The sequence below is a fragment of the Vigna unguiculata genome, chromosome 6, assembly GCF_004118075.2.
Source record: "Vigna unguiculata cultivar IT97K-499-35 chromosome 6, ASM411807v1, whole genome shotgun sequence".
Lineage (NCBI taxonomy): Eukaryota > Viridiplantae > Streptophyta > Magnoliopsida > Fabales > Fabaceae > Vigna > Vigna unguiculata.
In genome coordinates this window covers 29967665-29988518 of record NC_040284.1, presented here as the reverse complement: position 1 = coordinate 29988518, position 20854 = coordinate 29967665, and the positions used below count along the sequence as shown (strand labels likewise).

Below are 20854 nucleotides of genomic sequence, written 5' to 3'. Positions count from 1 at the left end.
ACTGTGCTTGCTTTCTAAATCGCAGGTCACACAACTGTGTTCATAGTACTTCTTACTGTTGGTGGTTTGGTTTTCGAGATGAGTGTAAAGGGATCTTGAAAAATAGAAAATGTTGAAGGATAATGTTCTTCTTGGCTTGCAAAATTGAATGGGGGCACTCACTTTCTTCTTCTTCCGAACCAACTTGTTAAATAGGCAAATCGAATGTTGTACAATAACGACACAATCAAGTTGGATACCTCCATAGCCTCTTGGGATATTAATTTCTTGGCCCTTCCATTAATTTGCGTGATATGAACAAGTCAAAATATTATACATCACTGCATTTTGTAGAAGAAAGGAATTAATAGTTGTTATAAGAGAAAGTTGAAAATAAAAATGGTAAGACTTTTGAAGCAGGGTTTGATGTGCAGCTTCTCCACATCTTGGAAAGCGACACAAAAAGTAAATGGTGTGCAGTAGCAAAAGAAGAGCTGGAAAAGTGAAGAAGCAGTGAGTGATGAATGACGTTGTGGAGGAAAAGAAAGATAAACAGAAGCCACCAAAGTGTTCAGGGCTGAACGTGTAAGGCTATGTTTGTTACAGTGGTGAGTAAAACTACAAAAATGAGGAACAAACCACACTAAAACAGTAGTTTGTTTATAATTTATTTGTGATTTTATAAAAGAAATTAGTCGCATACTCTCTTCTAATTTCTATAATAACATAATTTTAATGTATTTCAATAAAGGATTTCATAGATATAAAATTTCAATATATTAAATTTAAATTATTTTGCCTTTTGAATAAAAAAAAATATAACCCAATACAGAAATTCTTTAATTTTAATAATTTTAAATTTAATTAATTACATTTTTTAGTTTATATTAATCAAGATTATTTTTCAATAGATTCATTAAAAATTATATTAATGTTCATAAGTATTTTTCTAAATTATTATAAGATAAAATCATTTTCAGTGGATGTCACTTATGATTATTTTGTGTGTTATTAAGTATCTTTTTCCAAACCTTTTAATTGATGTTAACAAAAGAAATTTGTCTATCTATCATATAAAATATTAGTTAAGATTAGCTAAAAGTTACACCAATGTCTGGGAAAAAAAATTGATCAACATTAGATAAAAGATAATATTAATGATATTGATAAAATAATATTAATGATATTGATAAAAAAGAATCCCTACAAATATTGACAAAAATACAACAGACATCAATAAAAAATTATAGCTGGTAACTATCGAAAAGTGAGACATTAGACATGAAAACTCTAATTAACCTTAACCAAGAAAAATCCTAATCTATCATTGTTTATAAACCCTTCCCTGTTAATATTGAAGCGTATGTAATATTGAAAGATGCATGAATACACTCAAGCAGAAATTTTGGAGCATAGCACGGTACAGTAAAAAATTTGAAGTATTTGGGACCTGAATCGAGCATTTAAATAAAATTCTTTAGGCAATCAAAATTACAATACTTGATAATAAAATGTTCTACTCACCAAAACAAATGACAAGTCCTATTCGCTAAAAAAAATATATATAAGTTGATTTTCTTAACCAAGAAATTACAAAATACGACATTTGTTGCATTTCCTACGATATCATAGCTCGGTAGTAGAGCTAGAGCTACTGGGCAAAATAGAGTTAGCAAAACCTTGGGTCTCTGAATTTGATCTGAAGTAGTGCAGCTTTCCCTACATATCAATTTCATCGAAGTTAATTGATCTGTCCTCAAAACCAAAGTCTGATTGATGGAGCCTGTTCCTGGCCAATCTGCTCATCATAGCAATACCTAATACAGAGGCAAAATAGATCCAGTTACGATAAATATGAAATTATATACTTATCTCCAACCACATTTAAAATCGCAGGATTCTTGATCATGAAATTTTCATTCAAACGCCAGTCTAAAATCAACAAAGTTGGTAAAATTATCTGAGCCAAGGAACCAACTAAATTAGGGGAAAACAGACAAATCTCAAAATCATCCAGTGGCCTTCAAAATTAATGCTTTCTTCAGAAACCCATCACGTTGCAAGGGGGACAAATTATTTTTAAACTCTCAGGCTATGTTTAGATGATCATCACTTTACAATCAAATACCTGAAATTACTTCTAATCTATAGAGGACCCACTTAGCAATACAAAGATACGACACTCACAGAGACACCCAAACAATGTTAATGTCCAAAATATAAGACACAGACAACACCACAAAAATATATAATCAACCTAAAAATCTCATTGAAAATTAAAACTTACATAATTCACGAGAACATCTTAACAAATAACCTCTAAATAATTAAAATAAAGGTCTCGTCAAAACAAACCAAAGAAATGTTACGAGTATTGTAAAATCTATAATGCAAGCCGTTTTCTTTTATTCTTTTTTTACTTCTTTATAATAGTAGCGTATGGAAGGTATCTACAGTTAAGTCTCAATTCATTCTCTTTATTTGTGCTCAAGCCATGTTAAGATGAATGGAAGTGGTGTTTGAGCTGAATTTTTTTAATTGTGACACGATGTGACTGACACGTGTTGAAGACATGTCCAACAACTGTCGTATTTTTAAAAATACTCACTAAGACAGAAATGTTTTCCTAAGTGCATATATGAATTGGAGTACTAAAATCATTTCGATTTGCATAATCTGTGCTGATGAAGGATATGCAAAAGATAGATTGAAACAATACCTTCAATCATTTTAAAGAGAGATGACCACCATCCCTCGGGGGATATTTGACGTTGCTCTAAAGATTCCTCAATTTCTTTATCATGCTTCCTTTCCAAAACCCCCTGCAAAGTTATCAGGGCATCCTTTGTCTTCTTCAAAATACTATTCTCGTCTTCCACTTCCAACCGTTGTAGGTCATTGTGGGATGAGGTGAGACTAACAGCGAGAGCATATTGGGCAGCGGCAGCCCACCGAGAAGAAGCCAGCCATTTTCTCTGTCCATCTAGATGCCTATTTTCTTCTCTTTCAGATTTATCCCCACCAAGTGCTAAGCTCCGCAAATATTGTGCATTTGCAGCTCCTGTGCTTTGGACCATCTTCGAGAAAGAACTACCTTCATTTGACAGCAGCTCCTCAGGGGTATCATATTCAAGAACCTTTAAACATAAAATTATAGCATCATCAATATAACACTGAATTAAAGCCATTATCAGGTCAGAGATTGAGCCAAAATAAAGGCAGTCTGCATTCATGACGACAACTTGTTCAAAATATCAATTTTCCTAAAAAAAAAAGCTTCCATGTATATATATTGACATAACTCACAACAGTGCCAAAGAATTTTAACCATAGTATGAGTTAGCCATCTCTATGGTTGGAATTTTTAGCGCATACCTTACCACCATCAAGCAAGAGAATCCGATCACAATCAATAATAGTGTTAAGGCGATGAGCAATAATGAGCATTGTACAGGATTTGAATTCCTCTCGGATTGTTTTTTGTATGAGTGCATCTGTTCTAACATCAACTGCTGCAGTTGCTTCGTCAAGTACTAATATCTTTGATCTACGCAATAAAGCCCGGGAAAGACTCAACAACTGCCTTTGTCCAACACTGAAGTTCTCTCCTGCCTCGGATACCTAGATACCACACTTTCACCAATAAATACTGATTCCAACAATATATATTTCTAACATAAAATAGATAATCCGCACTTCTAAAGCATATCCACAATATAGTAGGTAAACAGTTTATCATCCGTAAAATTGTTACTTTGGTCCGTTCTATACCCATGAACATGGCCAACAAGTTACACACAAGAGGAATTGAGGAAATATCAGGAATATAGAGCACCCATATTCTAAATTCAGCATCGATGCATTTATACAATCACTATGCATGTCTGACTACATTACCGAATCACTAACGCTCTCACAAGTGATAAAGACATCACAAACCACTCGCAGTAAAAAGGTTTGCGAGTAGCATGACAATATGCTAAAAGCAACAGGCGGGTAAACTCAATGATAATCAAATTCAATTATTCAACAGGCGGGTACCATTTTCAACAATACTCAGTAACAGAAATACCACTAGCAAAACACCTATTTGCATTTACCTGAGCATCCAGCCCCAAAGAATTCCTCCGTATCACATCCTTCAAATGTGCCCTCTCCAGAGCCTCCCAGAGGTCAGCATCATTGTGTTCATTAAAAGGATCCAGATTAAATCTCACAGTTCCTACAAAGAGTGAGCCGAGCTTAATGTTATTACAATGATATTGTTTCGTTTTTATATTTTATGTTTTGTAAATAATTAAAACATAAAAAATAAATAATTCAAGTTGACAAAACATATATAATCTATCTATCAGTTGTACAGATAGAAAACAAGGTTGAGCCTGATCTAATCACTGAGGCCTGGAAATATTTCTAGACCAAATTTGACCAGACTTTTTCCAATGATGAGGTTAACTAGTTCACCAATCAATAAGCGTGGCAGAAGCCGTTCCCAGTCGTATAAATTTTTAATTATTTTCACATTAATATATTTATCCTTAGATTTAATCATTTTTTTAATTGGACTTTGAGGACATTTCCAAGAGTTTGTTTCACGTTTTGAACTTATAAAAGTGATTATGATCTTATAAGCTATTTTTAATTTATTTCATTAAATTTGACAGTCGATTTATGAATAGGCTGTCATTTGACAAGAGCTTATTGAACATGTGCTTAATTAGATATATACCTAAATATCCCTTTGTCTCTTACCATATCCCATAGGTAGTTTCCAGTGGTATATACAAAAGAAGTTATCGAGAGCCCAGAAATCATTCCCACATTACTTATTGGCTGTAAAATCTAATCGTCCATAAGTATTCATCTCTGTATCTGTATCATAAATTTATTGTAGGGACCTCAGGGTATTTATTGACTATTCTTAATTCGTATTCTAATAATTTAAAATTGCTTAAAATGCAGCGAACACCTCTTCAACATCATCTTTTATATTCGCAACTTCAACAACTAACTCCTGACTGAACATTTTCTGTTTGGTTATTGGACAACTGAATCCGAATCAAAACCTTAGCATTGGTATTAAAGACTGCCAACATAATTTCAGAAACTTATTTTATCATAAATACCTGAAAAGAGAACTGGAGCTTGTGGTATGATGCCCAGAACTTTACGCAAATCAGCAAGCCCAAACTTTGCAACATCATAATCATCTATCAATATCCTTCCTCGTTCCAATTCCACAATTCGAAACAAGGCATTAAGCATGCTGGATTTTCCTGCACCGGTCCTACCAACAATGCCAACCTTATCACTTGGGAAAATGGTGAAAGACAAGCCATGCAACACAGGAGGAAGTTCAGGTCGATAGCGAAGAACAACATCTTCAAATCTTATGGATCCTGAAGAAGGCCAGCCAGGAGGAGGGCGATTATCATCAATTATAGAGGGAGCCTCAGAAGGCAAATCTATGTAAGTGCCAATCCGTTCAACTGCATTTAAACTATTCTCGGCCAAACTTGCAAGCCTCAACACACTGGTAAGCAAAGTGGTAATGTTCAGAGCATAGCTAAGTAACAACCCCATGGTGGATGCGAATACTTGCTGGTTTTCCGCTCTACCATTCTGCATGACAGCAAAGGTTGCAGTAAACCATATCATGAGGCCTCCCAGGGTTTCCAATCGGATTGCAAGCCATCTGTTTCCGCTTATGTTCACCAATGTGAATCGAATGTTGTTGTCCATGGCTTTCCCATTTATATCGGCCATACGATCATATGCTTTGTAAGCACGAATTGTTGATAAGCCATTCAATGCCTCTCCAAACTGTGCATAAACAGGAGATCTGCTAATCGAATCTAAGCGCTTCACTTCCCGAGCAGTGCTCTAAAACATAGAAATTAAAGAGAAAACAAATTGATTTCAAAATTTGAACTCAATTGAGTAAAAGCAATAATATAATGGTAATGACTATACCTGATAGTATAGATAAGCTACGTAAAACAACACCAACAATGGCAGTATTGCCCACAAGGACATTGTGCTGACAATGCCTATGAGGATGAAGGTTGAAAGAAGCTGGGACACTTGACCTAGAAACATATTCACAAATGGAGCTACATTCCGATCAAGGTCACCTAGATCCTTTGCAAACCTGTTGATAACTCTTCCAAGTGGATTTGTCTGGAAAAACACCATCGGAGCCCGTAATATGGAGCTAAGCATGGCTTCGTGCAACCTTCTGGCAGCATAAAGACTTGATATGATTAACCAGTAAGAATTTGTTAAAGTCACCAAAACCTGAAACACACAATTCGAAATTAGTACACTCCATAGATGCATTTCAATTAAATTGAGGGCTGAAATGCGATTTTGTAAGAGAACTATACCTGACCAAATGATAGAGCTGCATATATCATATTGTAGAAGGCAGGGTTGTAACCCTCTGTAGCACTTTGATCAGTCCAATGGCTTAACCATGTGCTACTTGATATCCGCAACGTTTCGGTAGCTATATAGCATCCAAATAGTATCATAACCACCCAAAATCCTCCTAATGCATTCTTGTACCTAAAAAGAGCCCAAGACGATAAAGACTACACGAAAAAGGAGCAAATGGAAAAATAAAGGCATAAATATGCACTGCATTCCATATCCCTATGGATGCCGATTACAGCTAAGAATGGCATTTTTCATCACACACAATTTTTGCAGGTGCAATAAATGGTTTGAAATCACTGTCTTTCAGTTCATTTACATTCATCTAATCTTCTTACCTGACTAGAACACCCAAGCTGACAACCCCTGTTTCCCGTTCTTCTTGTTTAATAAGGATTGATTTTCCTTCTTTTGGTTTACTTCCACTCTTTGCAAAACCATCAACTTCTCCATTGGCCACTGATTTGGAAGAGGCCTTCTGATCTGTAGTTTCAGTATCTACAAGTTCTTCTTCATACTCCTCCATCTTTCCTGCATTTTCCATAAGCTTCTGGAACAGTGGTCCATGGTTAGAGAGTTCCTCAAAAGTTCCCTCCTCCTTCACTGTACCTTCATGGACCAAAATGATTCTATCAACCTGTGAAAGGAAATGCAGCTGATTCGTAACAAGAACTCGGGTCTTCCCTCTTAATTCTCCCTTGATGCATTTATCAAAAACCTGAGAAATTATAGTAGGGCAGATTAGACAGTTGTAAGATAGTACTAAGATTGTAAATCAAATTTCGAGTTTCAACAACATAAATTGAGATATTTCCATTTTAAGCAACAGTCACTGAACCGAGAAAACTAATTGCATGCTGTATTCAGTATCTCTAAGAACATGAGCATGATAATTTCACCAATAGAATTAACCCCATGGCATATGTGCCCTGTTATGTAACAGATAAATCGCAGATATTAGCAGGTACATGTACATACATACATGTTATATGAAAGAGAGAACAATAGTATTTAAACATAAGAAATGTAAATAGAAGGCATGCCTCATGGCATGTACTGCCAAAGAAAGAGGAAGTAGATTTTTTTTTATCAATAAAAATAGGAGACCCAGCTGCAATAAAATCCTAGACATAAAATCACTCTAAATCACAAATTTGATCATATATTCCTATACTACACATGAACTAAACAATTGGCAGATCCTGTGTATACACAGCACTCCAGCATCAGAAACAATTGAATTGGGTGGTAATCAGTGTCAACATTTAACAGTCAAGATTTATATAAGATGTCCAAAAAACGATGCCATAGCATAAATTTACTTTCGAGATAGAACAGTCAAGCAATAGAAATAACAGGAAGTCTCTTTATAGTGGAGTCAGTTGACACGAAGATAACCTGTCTAGCAACATGCGCATCCAGAGCACTTAGGGGGTCATCAAAGATGTACACATCAGAATTGGAGTACGCAGCCCTAGCCATGGAAACTCTCTGCTTTTGGCCACCGCTGATGTTTACCCCTCTTTCCCCAATTTCAGTAAGATCACCACCCTAGTCATTGAGTATGTGAGTAAAAAGAAGGAAGCAAGCCAACCAACATAAATCCAAGAATTAAACAGAGCATTCAATATAAGCAGTTAAGTGCTATTGCTCATATACACTCACAGGAAGTAACTCAAGGTCATGTTGCAGTTCAGTCACATTTATTGCTCTTTGATATCTTGTTGCGTCAAAGACAGAACCAAACAAAACATTATCCCGTACCTGAATAAATAAATAAAGTTTCAGATATCAAAATTTCACCTTGACAATTAATGTTTAGTAAAATGGGTTACTTTGGTAAAACCGCAAAAGTCCAATTTTGACAGGAACAACACTAGAATCACCAAAAACACTGCACCTAAGTCTTGTCCTTCTTGAAATTAAAACCATTTAGCCCCTACACAAGTAATTTCCAAAACTTCTATTACAAAGTATAAATAATAGATTTTTAACTCACATCCTCAAAAACAGAAAGTGTTGATTGCCAAATTCACATCGAAGAACTTCAAAACTACAGGAAATCATCAGAAAAGGGCATACGGAGTGGTACATTTCTAGGATAATCTTAAAATTTGGGCTTTAGAACAAAACTTAACATAAAACTGGTTTATAAAACAAGACTGATTTTTAAAGCGAAGACTATTTGATAGGAACTTGGGTATCATGGGGTGCCCAAATCCCATATTGGAGTAGTACGGAATGCTCGGTGGAATATTTAAATGTTTGGTTCATCCTCTTCAATAGCTAGCTTTTGAGGATAGGTTCCCCAACTGCTGGGGTACTTATCAATGTCCCAAGCTGTGTAAGCAATGCATTGCTCACATATCTCAACACCCCCCACAAGACATCTTCAATGTCGATAAATGTGGGTGGCCCAAGGCAAATAAGAGTGGCTCAATAGTAGATCTAAGAAATATTTTGGTACCATATTAAAACTGAACTGTGTAACTCCATTAAACAAAAATTATCAGGATAAGACTGCCCAAGCCTTTGTTATATCTGGTCAATCTTGGATTTCAGCAAATACCACCTGGGAATGCCTCCTCCCAACCATGATTGCAGCTTAATTTTGAATAAGGCTAATGTAAAGAGAGTTAAGTAACAAGTCTTTTATAGATTAGTTGTGATGCATCCAAAGTAAAGATCAAGAATCATTTGTTAATTGAGTTTTTAGTACAAATTGGGGCATATGGTTTGAAACTACATTCTCGTATTCACCATGTTTAGAGGATGCTTCTTTCTAATGTATTACAAAAATGAGACATTTTTTTTATAGGAAAAAAAAATGAGACATTTGTTATTTCAATTGGGTATGCTTAGATAAAGGGTTTACTGTCAGCATCTTATATTTAAAAAATTTGGCCCATTTACTGGATTTCTGTTTACTTTTCCAACTTATTTTCTCTCTCACCACCTTCCTATCTTCTTTCTCACATTTTTAAAAGTTATGAACTGGTAAATAACTATAATATTAACTTACGGTTGCATTGAAAATCCACGAAACTTGGGGTACATAAGCAACTGCTCCTCTCAAAACAATGGTTGAATCTCCAATTGCAGGAATTTCTCCAAGCATTGCAGACACTAATGATGTCTTCCCTTCTCCTGTACTGCCAACAACTGCAACTAGACAGCCAACAGGTATTTCCAGATTTATGTTTGACAATGTAGGACGCTCCGCCTGAAGAAAGAAAACTGAACTATCAGCTTTTTTCTAGAAAATTCAAGATGTAAGACCTTCAGAGTTCCTAAGGATATAAAATACAACAATATTCGGTATGGCACACACTTCTGGAAAAAAATATTTTAATGCTAGATTAACATGAATTCATTTCAATTGATAAAAAAAGTTGTTTTCCAGCACGGGGGTGCCAGTGCCAGTGAACAGATGTCCTTTCTGCAACCACAGATATATGCACTTATTGATGAAATATATAAGCATCAGAATGTCAAAAGGACATCGACCTTTGCATCCCAAGAAAAGTATCCATTCTTGATTGAGATAGCTGGTAAAATTGGATCAAGAGGTGGATTTGGTAGAAGTATTCTCTCTTCTGCTAAGAGCAAATCTTCCAGTCGTTTCAAAGATACATTCGCATTAACCACCTTTAACACAAAAAAAGAAGAATTAGGTCAAAGTGAACTACTTGGTGCAGTATTATTTCCCACTTAACTCATTTAAGATAACATAAAAAGTAAGCAGGTTTTTCATTTCCCCCTTTTCATAAACTAATCAAGTTCGTTCACTCTGTCGATTATACAATAATTAAATTTTGTATGAGAATAAGGAATGGAGAGTACAAAATACATACAAAGGCATCTGGCTGCAAAATTAACGAAACAAAAAGAAAGGTGAAAATGAGAATAACCTGACCTGAGTTATAGTATTAGGAAGCATGAAGAGAGGAAATCGGAGCACAGCAAACAGAGAAAGTGATGTAAAAGCTCTAGCAGGTGTCAGATCCCCTCCAAGCAAGGTGAAGACTCCAAATGTAATCACAGTTACAAAAACTGGAATGCTATTTAGTATAAATCCATTGCACTGCCAAAAACAAAGTCAATAAATACAAGGGTGGAATCAAGAATCAATACCAGGATAAAAACTACTTGATTTCCATGCTAAACATCTATATTTTACGAAATTGCAACAGTGGAAAACTGTACATCAAGATAATTCTGCACTAAAATCTTACAGTAATTATGTATCTGTGCTTTGTAGAGTGGGGACTCTTAGACCTTTCACTGCAATTTTACTTTATTTAAAAAGGGAAGTGAAAGGAAAAATCATTCCTTTAGAAAAGTTGGCTGCTAAGTGGTAAAGTAAAAATTGTTCTTTGTTCAGAAATAATCCATCTATCATTCATCACATGTTACATTTCTCTTACTCGTATTGAAAAATTGATTCTGTCAGCTACACAATTGAGCAGGTAATCAGTTTCAGTATTGTATTTAATTACAATTTCAAGTCACTTTCAATACTGCCATAGATGTCCATTAAAATAGTTGTCCAGAATGTTGTCTCTTATCCATTTATCAAACCTAATCATCAAGTGCATATTTGTTTCATTAATAAAAATCATTTGTTGGACGGGAAGCAATCCATTATGGCAATGAATTCATCATGGTTTCTTCATTCAGCTTTAGATAGAAACAATTGTAAGAGGAAGAAAGTTATAGAGGCTATTACTCGATGGAAACTATATTTATGTCGCAAATATTTAGCAGTTTACAGTAGTCGCTTATACTACCAGCCCACTGAAGTGCAACCTGAGATTAGTTAAATTCTAACACAGCCAAGATGAAAACAATTGTAACACTAATATCTTGAATTGTATGTCATACCGCTCCAAGTAATGATGCTTTACGAAACCATGATAATTCATCATTTCTGACGATCTGTACTTTAGACTGGAAACTACTCTCCCATGCATAATACCTAATCCAAGAACCCATAACCAACAACAAAACTGTAACAACTTGACATTTTATATATGAAAGAATAATATAGCTAAATGATACTTGCAATTAATGATTAATGGCAAAAGACATACTTTACAGTGTCCATGGCAGCTAAGATTTCATTCATAAGACCAATTCTTTTGTCTGTACGCTGTAATCCCTCCTTGGACAACTTCTGCATTCTACTGATGATAAATGTCTGCTTCCACAAACACATTACTAAAGTCAGAAAATCAAATTAATTTGTGTTTTCAGTAAGCTTCTATAATGATACACAAAGGCCAGACCACTGATATCAACCTAAAAATACAATTGTTGATGTAAATTATTAACTTGCAAAAGATACTTATTGGTTTTCCCAAAAGTAGATTTAATGGAATGAAGATTATAAAATCAACATTCAACTCGTGAATTGCCAAGCAAATTTTTTAATCATGAATCATAATTGTTAGCGATTCAGGACAACAAAAATAACTTCCACATATATGCTATATTAAATTATAAGTTTATATAGAAGTTTGAAAAGCCTTTATTTTGAAAATTTGGAGGTGAAGCAATGGATCAGCCAAATAGAGCTCATGCATGAATTGAGTGACAAACGAAATAGTAGAATAATCAAATAGGATAAGTTCAAAAGAGATCCTTCAACTCCTTTCCGCTTAACAATGTAATCTCAAGTGACTTTTCAATTTCTTACATGAGAATTAGTGAAAGAGGAGTTAAAAAGATAGAAAATAACCAATTGTAGTATTATGTGATTTGTATCTATAATGAGATTGTACCAATTCATTCATGTATAGTAAGTTTTAAAATGATTTGAGATTCACCTTATGATAGAATCACTAACTAGCTGAACCATACAATTCAAATCATGAATTGCAAGATCTATAACTACATGAAACTCCAGGAAGGAATCAAATGATAAGTTTGGGAGAGGAAGGAAAGAAATATACTGTAATCTGATACACTAGTTTAATTTAATTACCTTCCTGAGAGTATATTTATTTATACTAATAAATTACAATGCCGTGATAATGTAGAAAAAATAAGTAGGTGGACTCCTGTACCTGTAACGGAAACATAAGAACTAGCAGCAAGGCACCAAGAAGGGAAGCAACACCGAGTTGTTGGTAAAGAAGAACCAAAGCAACAATAATTCGAAGTGGAGCCGACCACAAAGAGTGAAGTGACTGACATATTTGCTGTCCAAGAGAAAAAATATAATTGTCACTTGGCATGGGGTGAGATTAATCGCAGAAGCACTATTACATCAAACATACTGCTAAGGAAGTTTATAGCATACAAAGAGTTTCAAGATTTTGTTTACAAGTAAATTACATTAGTATCTCTTGTTTCAGACTCCACAACCATTCCCCCGAGTATGTTCAAACTTATAAGAATAATATAAAAGTTGTTTTGGGGTTGCTTAATTGAAATTTATACATCAGACACCAGAGACAAAAGCATACCTGAAGAGCCTCACAGTCAGTAGTCATCAAGTTGGTTATTTTTCCAGTTGCAAATTGCTTTCGTGCTTCATGAGTAAGCCTTAGAGACTTGCGAAATACAGCAGCCACCTTCAAGGAAGAAAACAAGAGGAAAAAATAAATGGAATACCAAACTCAACATGTTAAATGAATTTCCATAGAAACATGTACTGTCTTACAATTTGGGTTTTAAATTTCAGTAGACATTCATTGTCTAATAACAACAAAACTTGCTTGTAAGGTGCCAAAGCAATATGAATTTTATTTAAGTAATTCAAGTCAATGTAGAGAACTAAATCTCTACACTTGAGGTTGAAATTAAGGAAACAATAAAAGAGACTGCAACTAAAGTGGCTAGGGGTGTCCACAATTAAGTGTGATCCCAATACATTGTCATTCCTAAGATAAGGTTGATGACCCAAAATACTTACATGGGTAGATTTTTAGCAAGAAGCATAGAACTAATGCTCCAAAATCTATGTACCAAAGATGTCGAAGCTGGCAATTTCAAAGCAGTTGACTAAGTGACCTCATTGGCTTGAATACAACAAAAACACTTTAATCCACCCTTGGACTCGGTAAGAATAGAAAGTTAAAAGGTACAGCAAATGCAGAGGAAGGATGGATTAAAAACAGATACTTTTAGAATAAAAAGACTCTATTACAAATCTAATAATCTTTTAATATAAAATCATTGTTACCTATTAAATGGCTTAAACATTTAGGTCAAGTAGTCCTTCGACAAACAAAGAAACAGGAAATAAAGGTGTGAATAAATGTATGTAAAATAGAAAGGGCTTACCAATGTTGATCTTAACCTGAAACCAACACGCATAACATTCTGAAAATATTGAGCTTCACATAACACGCCAAAGACCTGCCAAAGAGAAATTTAGATAGGCTCTTGATAAGTAAAAACATGCAAAAATATAAATTACGAGCACATAATTCCATCACGTAACCATCGATATCAGACAAATTTACCACAAAAATGTGGTTATTGTTTGCCAACACTTGGAAACATGCAGAAGCAAATGCTAAACATGTACAAGAACAATAGTAAAATCTTTGCAATCAGCATAATATCGCAAATTAAAAATACAAGCATCAGAATGAATTTAATAAAATCAATTATTACCAATCAAGAGTTTAAATAATTGGAATCATACCACTCCAACAAATATTGAGAAGGCATAAACATAGCCAGTCCAGGACGGGTCACCATTTTGCATAGCCTGCAGACAATTTGTAGGACAAGTCAAATGACATTACGACAATTGTTAAAAATAAAACTAAAAAGATGTTTAGAGAATAATTTTGTCTTTGCATGCGTAATAAATTTTTGGATGATCTTCACATTAGACCACTAAATGTGCACGATCAGCATCTAAACAGTGACAATCCAGGGAAATAGCAACTAACCTGTAGCAGCTGATTCAATATAAGTGGGCCCAAAAATTGGGAAATATCATTGCCGATCTACATGTTGTAAGCAAAAGAAAAAAATCAGACATAAAGTTTTCAATTCAGCAGTTTACCCATGCAAAAGTACAGTTTCAAATATTCAAATGAAATGGTCTTCATATATTTTACACTGAAGGTATAACAGAGGATTGCCAGTAAACCAAGCCTGGATAATTACATAGCTTTACAACCCATTGGATATATGTCCAAGAGCTCTAATAGTGACTTAAATTGCTAGTTGATATTATGGTACCTTCTAAGTGGATGCATAAATACTTTAAGCATCATAATGTTCACCTCAGCAGTAGATATATAACAAAACGAATTACCAACCTAAAATCTTCTATATATTCTTCTGCTAGACAGTTGATAATGTTTGTAACAAACAAATTATTAGCATTTATTGAGAAATCATATATATTGTAGAAAGAAAAGAAAAAACAGACAACTATCCTAACTAAATCAGAAAAACTCACATACAGACAACATATCCTATCTAATTTAATCCATGATTTATCCATGAAATCTTAATCAACAAAATTTGAAGGTCACCTTGCAAAATCCTCCCCACCAAAACCTACAGGAATCAAAATGAATATAAATTAATGAAATGCGTATAATGATAAACATTGATAAGGAATAAAAACACCTGCAGTTTAATACTGAACAACAAGGGAAGTGCATTCCCTGTCATAAACATATTTTACTACGTAGAAGTATATTTACTCGTTAACATATGCAAATCAAATTCACAGCACTAAGTACTATTGATGTTACATTTCTTCTCTGATTATGAACTAGTAGTAGATGGTACTAACCCCATTCTAAAGTTAAAGCACCCCAACAATATATAGGGTTACATAGCCCAAAATATACAAAGTTAAAAGGATGACTACATATAGTCCACTACCCTCCTATTTAATTTATCTGTTTCTTAAACTCTGAGAATTGATATTACCAACCATTTATTTTTACATTATCCAACTGCTAGAAACTTATAGTCTAGGCATGGTGGTATTTTGGGTGAATTTTTAATATACATAAAGAATTTTACTAGGAAAGAGATAAAAACTATAAAGGTATGACAATAAGATATCCTTTGGCTATAAGTTACAGCAAACGACAAGGTTATAACATAAGAGACTAGCTAAGGATAGATTCATTTTCTTTGTATCCCTTCTAATGAAATCTCTTGAAATTAGATAAAGGAGGAAATGCAAAGAGAAGAGAAAGTAATTGAGGCAAGTTCTATGAATTAAGGATGTTCTAGACAATAAAATCACGTACAATCTACACAACATTAACTTTGTGATGAAGTTGGACATTGATAAAAGAATGTCTGACCAGACAAAAGATTAGAGCTTGTAATATAAATTAAGTTAATTGAGGTATAGGCTAGGGGTAGCATTATGAATATTATAAACTGTTAAAAATAAAAAATGTGCCATGAATTAAGGAGGAATTGGCCCCAAATCAAGGGTGGTAATTCTGGATTCATTCATGGTACCGATTAGAGCTTTTTTTTATGATGAAAGGTTTCACTACAGAAAGCATCATTATGAAGCTTAGAAATCAAATCCAACTAGGTTGGCACCCCAAAGCTTCAACAATCATGTGCTTCTAGAGGAATATGCAATAAAAAGAAAAGATACAAGATATTACAACCAACCATAGGGAGGGGGGGTAGAGCCAACACCAAACCCATGTAGCAATCAATTAGAACTTGATTGAAGAACGAATAATTGAAAAACCACCATCCTAATATTTATCTAGCATCTACTATAAGTTGAGATATCAGACGTAGGCTACCAATCAATTAACACACGTTCTTCCACCTCTTGATTTTCTGTTTTGTCTACATAACACTTACTAATCTAGTTTTTCAGCAGGATGAGAAAGGGAACATAACAAAAGGGCATTGGGATCTATTATTCCTCATTTATCCATACCTTCCTCCAAGGCTTGCATTTAATGCTCTTAAAAGCCAGGGTTTTGGCTTCCGAGATTCCACAGCCCAACATTTCTGGAACCTACAGAGTCAAGAGGTACTATAAAGCAAAAATAAAAGGTGATTACTTAGTAGAAAGATAGCATTTTAAGAGAAAAAATACTTATTGATTAGTGTATCTGTCCGTTCCCATGTATCTAATTTCCATATATCTCTCTCATTCAGTGGTCTTTCATATCCTAGTTTCATGAGGGGATTCAACCAAGAAAACACTATTCCTGCCAATGGAAGAAGCCATCAAAAACAAGTTAATCAGAGAGTATAATTTAAAGGATGCTGGTACAGTGGAGTGCATGCTAATAATATCAAAAACATTTAATACTACCAGCAGAAAACGTGAAAAAATAATAGCTTATTCAACCCAGAGTGTGCTGCTCCAAATCCTCTTCACAATAATTATTAAAGCATTTTCCAAAAAGTATCCACAATGTTTTTAACTGTTCGAAAAATTTATACAAAATGTGTGATACATACTTGAAAATATGTTGGCACTCCTCTCAGGACATATCATATCTCCTCCAGGAAGTTCATCATATGCAACTTCAACAATCATGTCACTCCCAATAGGCGTATAACCTGGATAAGGATCCAAAGTAGGAAGATACACAAGCAAAAGTATTCCAAACAAAACCTGGACCCAAAAAGAGAAAACACATAAACTCTTTATGAAAAGAAAAAATTATTAGGGTTCTAAGTAGGGGAGGATAACAACATGTCCAATGAAGGTAGAAGGGGAAAAAACAAGGAGGAAGAGGTTCAATGGTGCTGCAAAAATTTTCAATCAAACCGTAAATGCAAAATAGCAACCCCTCAAAGCAAACTTGAGAATTACAATAAAGAAAATTCATAAAGACAACCTTAAAAATAATGCAAGTTTTGCACTCCTACAAAATGCAACAAAAAATTAAAGCTTCAACACCAGAACCAAATTTTCCATCAGGTATACAGAATCAAATCCAAAGTAGAAAGGCTACTCTCTTGACGCAATGGAGGCATGTTGTCAAAATGATTACATATACAAGGATCCAGCATGACAGCCTTCAAGTGTAATGTTGGTTTCAAAAGAGATTTGGGACAGGCTTGTTAAAGCTGTACTACAAATAGTTTACTAGTTCAAGTGTGCATATGGGACCTGGCTGAATCAAGTTATTTCTTTTCATCCCCGTCCATATACTACAACATACAGGCTCTGTATTCTTCCTCTTTACACTCATTTATGTAAATCAACATTACAAGTAACTAGCAACAAGACATATTAAAACAGTAAAACCACATACTTCCAAAAAGGTTAGCTCCAAAGTCTGAAACAGTAATGAAAGTGACTGCTAATTTTAAATGCACAACATTCATTTTGAAAGCTTTACAAGGGCCACAAGGATCATTGGCAGCCTCAAGGAGACTCAAAAGTGTATTTCAGACAAGCAAAAACGATATAAAGTATAATGTATCACAAGACAATAAATTGAAGAGCACATGATACCTGAGCAACCACCTCGCTGATATACAAATACAGCACAGAACTGCAAAGGAAACCAAATGTCAGCTTTTTTTGTTTTATATAATGGGAGTGGGACAGTCTAAAATAATATACTACAGATGCATACAAAGACTTATGTAATTGCATGGACCCAAAATAAACCAATCCTTAGATTTTGTGTCCCTTGCAATGCTGAGGATTTGGAAGTAGAGAGAGATGTGACTCAATTTTTAAACGAGCTCTACTTTACCACATATTCCCTCCATTAATGTTTAAAAAGGTATAAGAATATATTACTAATATTTTTCCTCCCCTCCTTTATTAATCAACTTGTTTATTTTAACCGTTCATCCTTTCTAACATATTGTCTTCCTCCATTCTTGTACGTACTCTAAGTTTTATCTTTCTAGTCAAATATACATTTACTGCGAAAGTACAGACTTAGTGAAATCTCAATAGTCAATGCATGCCATGTTATTATTAACCAACAAACCTGCTATAGAAGTCCTTCAAAGAAATGATGAGATTGAACATTACAGCATCCGCTACAATAGCATAAATCACACTAAATCGGACGAACCATCGGGATTCTCGGATGTAGACTTTAGTCTCAACCCCAATCAAAATAAGCATAGAGCACCACGTAAGAGCCTCAATGATCAGTGAAACTATCTGTGAATAAATTATATCACAGCTTTAACGAAGAGAATATAAATCTTCCAGAAAATTCAAAGAAGGTGAACAAGTCAAAACCTTTATATTTCAATTTTATTATGCAACTCAAATAAGGTAGAATATATATATATACATATATATATATATATATATATATATAACTATGTGCAGCAACCAGAATCATAGCTCACCTCAAATGGAGCAAATTGAGTCTGGCCATCCAAATTTAGAACTGATACTCCCATGATCAATCTGTATAATGGCTCCGCCACACAATATAAAGCTAACAATCCCAGGACATAATTGTAAATGTTGGACCTTAAACGGAACCTCTTCACCTTGAAATCCTTGTTAATCAACCAAATGCGGTATATGCACAGGCCTAGAAGTATCAAATAAGAAATGGAGATGACAAGAGAATCAACCGCACAAGGAGTGTAAGCACCAAAACTATTCTCCACTGCTTTAGTCCATACTCCATTCTTAACTGGCCGACAATACCAATCCAATGGCTCAAAAGCCATTTTTATTGACTGATTTATTGGATAAGTTTAAGCAAAACACATCACAAAATCGACTCTCTTCAATCTTCAAATGATGAACCTAAAACCAAAAGAATTCCAGAATTAACTGCTTCTGCATACCAACCACAAGTGAGTCAATAATAGAACATCCAAACTGTCATTATCTCCTAGTGCAATTTACAAATTTTATTTCTGATTTCTAGTTCAATCATCTTACGATATTCCTCATCCGTTTCCTGGATTCCCTAAGGAACTGACATGAAAAACCCATCACTGAATTTCTCCCCAGTTCCATGTTTTATTGGTACACCAAACTAAATTTAAAATCACTAAGGAAGCTGAAATAAAAATACGAACAAAACTTATATGCAATCATACAAGGGTGTTTACTATTGTTTTCCAGGCAGAATAGAGGTTTCACCTGTTACGGATATTACGAAGGTAAACTTACAGTTCTGATTTGAAAAAAACACTAAAACATTGCCCAAAGCGTGTCAAAGTTTTATTCTTAAAATAATTAAACAACAAACTGGAAATGAAGAGAACTGATTTCCACAACTCCCGTGCATACATACACTGCACCTCTATGTACTATAGTTTAGCAAATAGAATCTTAATCAATTCCTTTCTTTCAAGCTTTCACTTTATTTTATCACTCAGAATCTACACTCCACACTCTAATATCTAGCGCAAAATATTGAACTGAACAGGATATCAAAGATAACTAAAAAAACACAGATAAACAACGTGAAATACAAAAGTATTAAATAAACTAAACAGAAGATAGAGGTCAAAACATGGATTTGAGTGAAATTTTCCGCAACGCGAATGGAGAACTAATAAAGCCTGAGAAAGAAGAAGAGCGAAGTGCCGGCGAGAAGTATGAACAGAAAATAAGGGGAAAGGTTCAAAACATAAAAGGTTTAAAAGTTGGGAGAAGAAAACAAGAACATCGGAAGATAAGGTGGAGAAAGAGAAAGCGAATCTAACCAGCTTCACTGAGGTGTGGCCCTAAAAAAAAGTGGAGAGGAAAATGATATAACCAGATTCCGCTTTCCCTCTGCACGCTGATATTAAATAAGTACAGAAAAGAAAAGAAAAAATACTTGAAAAGAGAACTCAAAATCAAATGTTTAATTCTTCCGAGACCCGAACTGAATCAGTGATTGGTGGTGGTGTGCTGTTGACCATGTGGTATGTGTCCCTTTCTTTATATGTACATACATAAACATTTTCACAATCACATGCGTCAGAGCTTACGTATCCTCTCACTTTCCTTCCACTTTGGCCTTCGATCAAATCGGATTTTGTCCTTTATTTATAATTCATATAATTATATTTTTTAGCAAATGTGCAATCTTACTTTATTTATTTATTTAGTATTATTATTTGTTTATAATTCCAAAAATCAATACATTATTTGAGATCAAATCAGACAAATTCACTTTTAGATGTGTAAAATATTGAGTATACGGAACTTAATATAGCATGACGTATATTGTGGATTCTTATTATCATGTCATACAATACACTTAATAGATGAATGATTCTTTAGATATGTCATAAAAAAAATTCATTCCTGACAATATAAACAAAAATATTATTCGAATTGACATATTATTTCAGCAATCTTTACTCAAAAATAACAAAATTATTTTATCAATCCTTACCTTAATATTATTTCATATTTTTGTTACTTAATTATATTTCATATTTTTTGTGAAAAATATATTTTCTAAGATATTATTCCAGCAAAAATTATATAAACATATATTATACATATATAAGTAAATAATATAAACTT

The 20854-nt window shown here is 34.1% G+C and overlaps 1 protein-coding gene across 3 annotated transcripts; it reads right to left on the bottom strand.

The window, feature by feature from the left end:
- Positions 1-1421: 1421 nt before the first annotated feature.
- Positions 1422-20247, bottom strand: LOC114187729 (ABC transporter C family member 2-like). 3 transcript variants are annotated; one of them, XM_028076060.1, is made up of 28 exons: positions 20041-20247; positions 18718-19129; positions 18345-18523; positions 17855-17894; positions 16849-17005; positions 16478-16592; positions 16316-16396; positions 14919-14943; positions 14325-14381; positions 14072-14137; positions 13705-13779; positions 12885-12992; positions 12483-12617; positions 11508-11614; positions 11299-11392; positions 10331-10498; positions 9922-10062; positions 9437-9637; positions 8080-8178; positions 7813-7965; positions 6753-7132; positions 6366-6546; positions 5953-6276; positions 5106-5862; positions 4080-4201; positions 3355-3600; positions 2699-3116; positions 1422-1796 (listed from the first exon to the last, which is right to left on the bottom strand). In XM_028076060.1, exons 2-28 carry the CDS (start codon positions 19048-19050, stop codon positions 1699-1701), a joined length of 4860 nt encoding a protein of 1619 aa, XP_027931861.1. In that variant the 5' UTR covers positions 19051-19129; positions 20041-20247; the 3' UTR covers positions 1422-1698. The 3 variants fall into 3 exon arrangements, with proteins under 3 accessions (XP_027931861.1, XP_027931862.1, XP_027931863.1); XM_028076061.1 differs by having other exon boundaries at positions 18718-19162; positions 20041-20226; XM_028076062.1 differs by lacking the exon at positions 20041-20247 and adding an exon at positions 19848-20034.
- Between the last annotated feature and the right edge of the window lie 607 nt (positions 20248-20854).

What these genes read in the sequence shown, in the direction of transcription:
- LOC114187729 (XM_028076060.1), bottom strand. Translation starts at nt 19,050, where the DNA reads ATGGCTTTTGAGCCATTGGATTGGTATTGTCGGCCAGTTAAGAATGGA. An exon ending in GAGTGCCAACATATTTTCAA is followed by an intron (nt 16,593 to 16,848) that starts GTATGTATCACA and finishes TTCCATTGGCAG; the next exon opens with GAATAGTGTTTTCTTGGTTG. An exon ending in TTCTTATGTTTCCGTTACAG is followed by an intron (nt 11,615 to 12,482) that starts GTACAGGAGTCC and finishes TTGTGGAAGCAG; the next exon opens with ACATTTATCATCAGTAGAAT.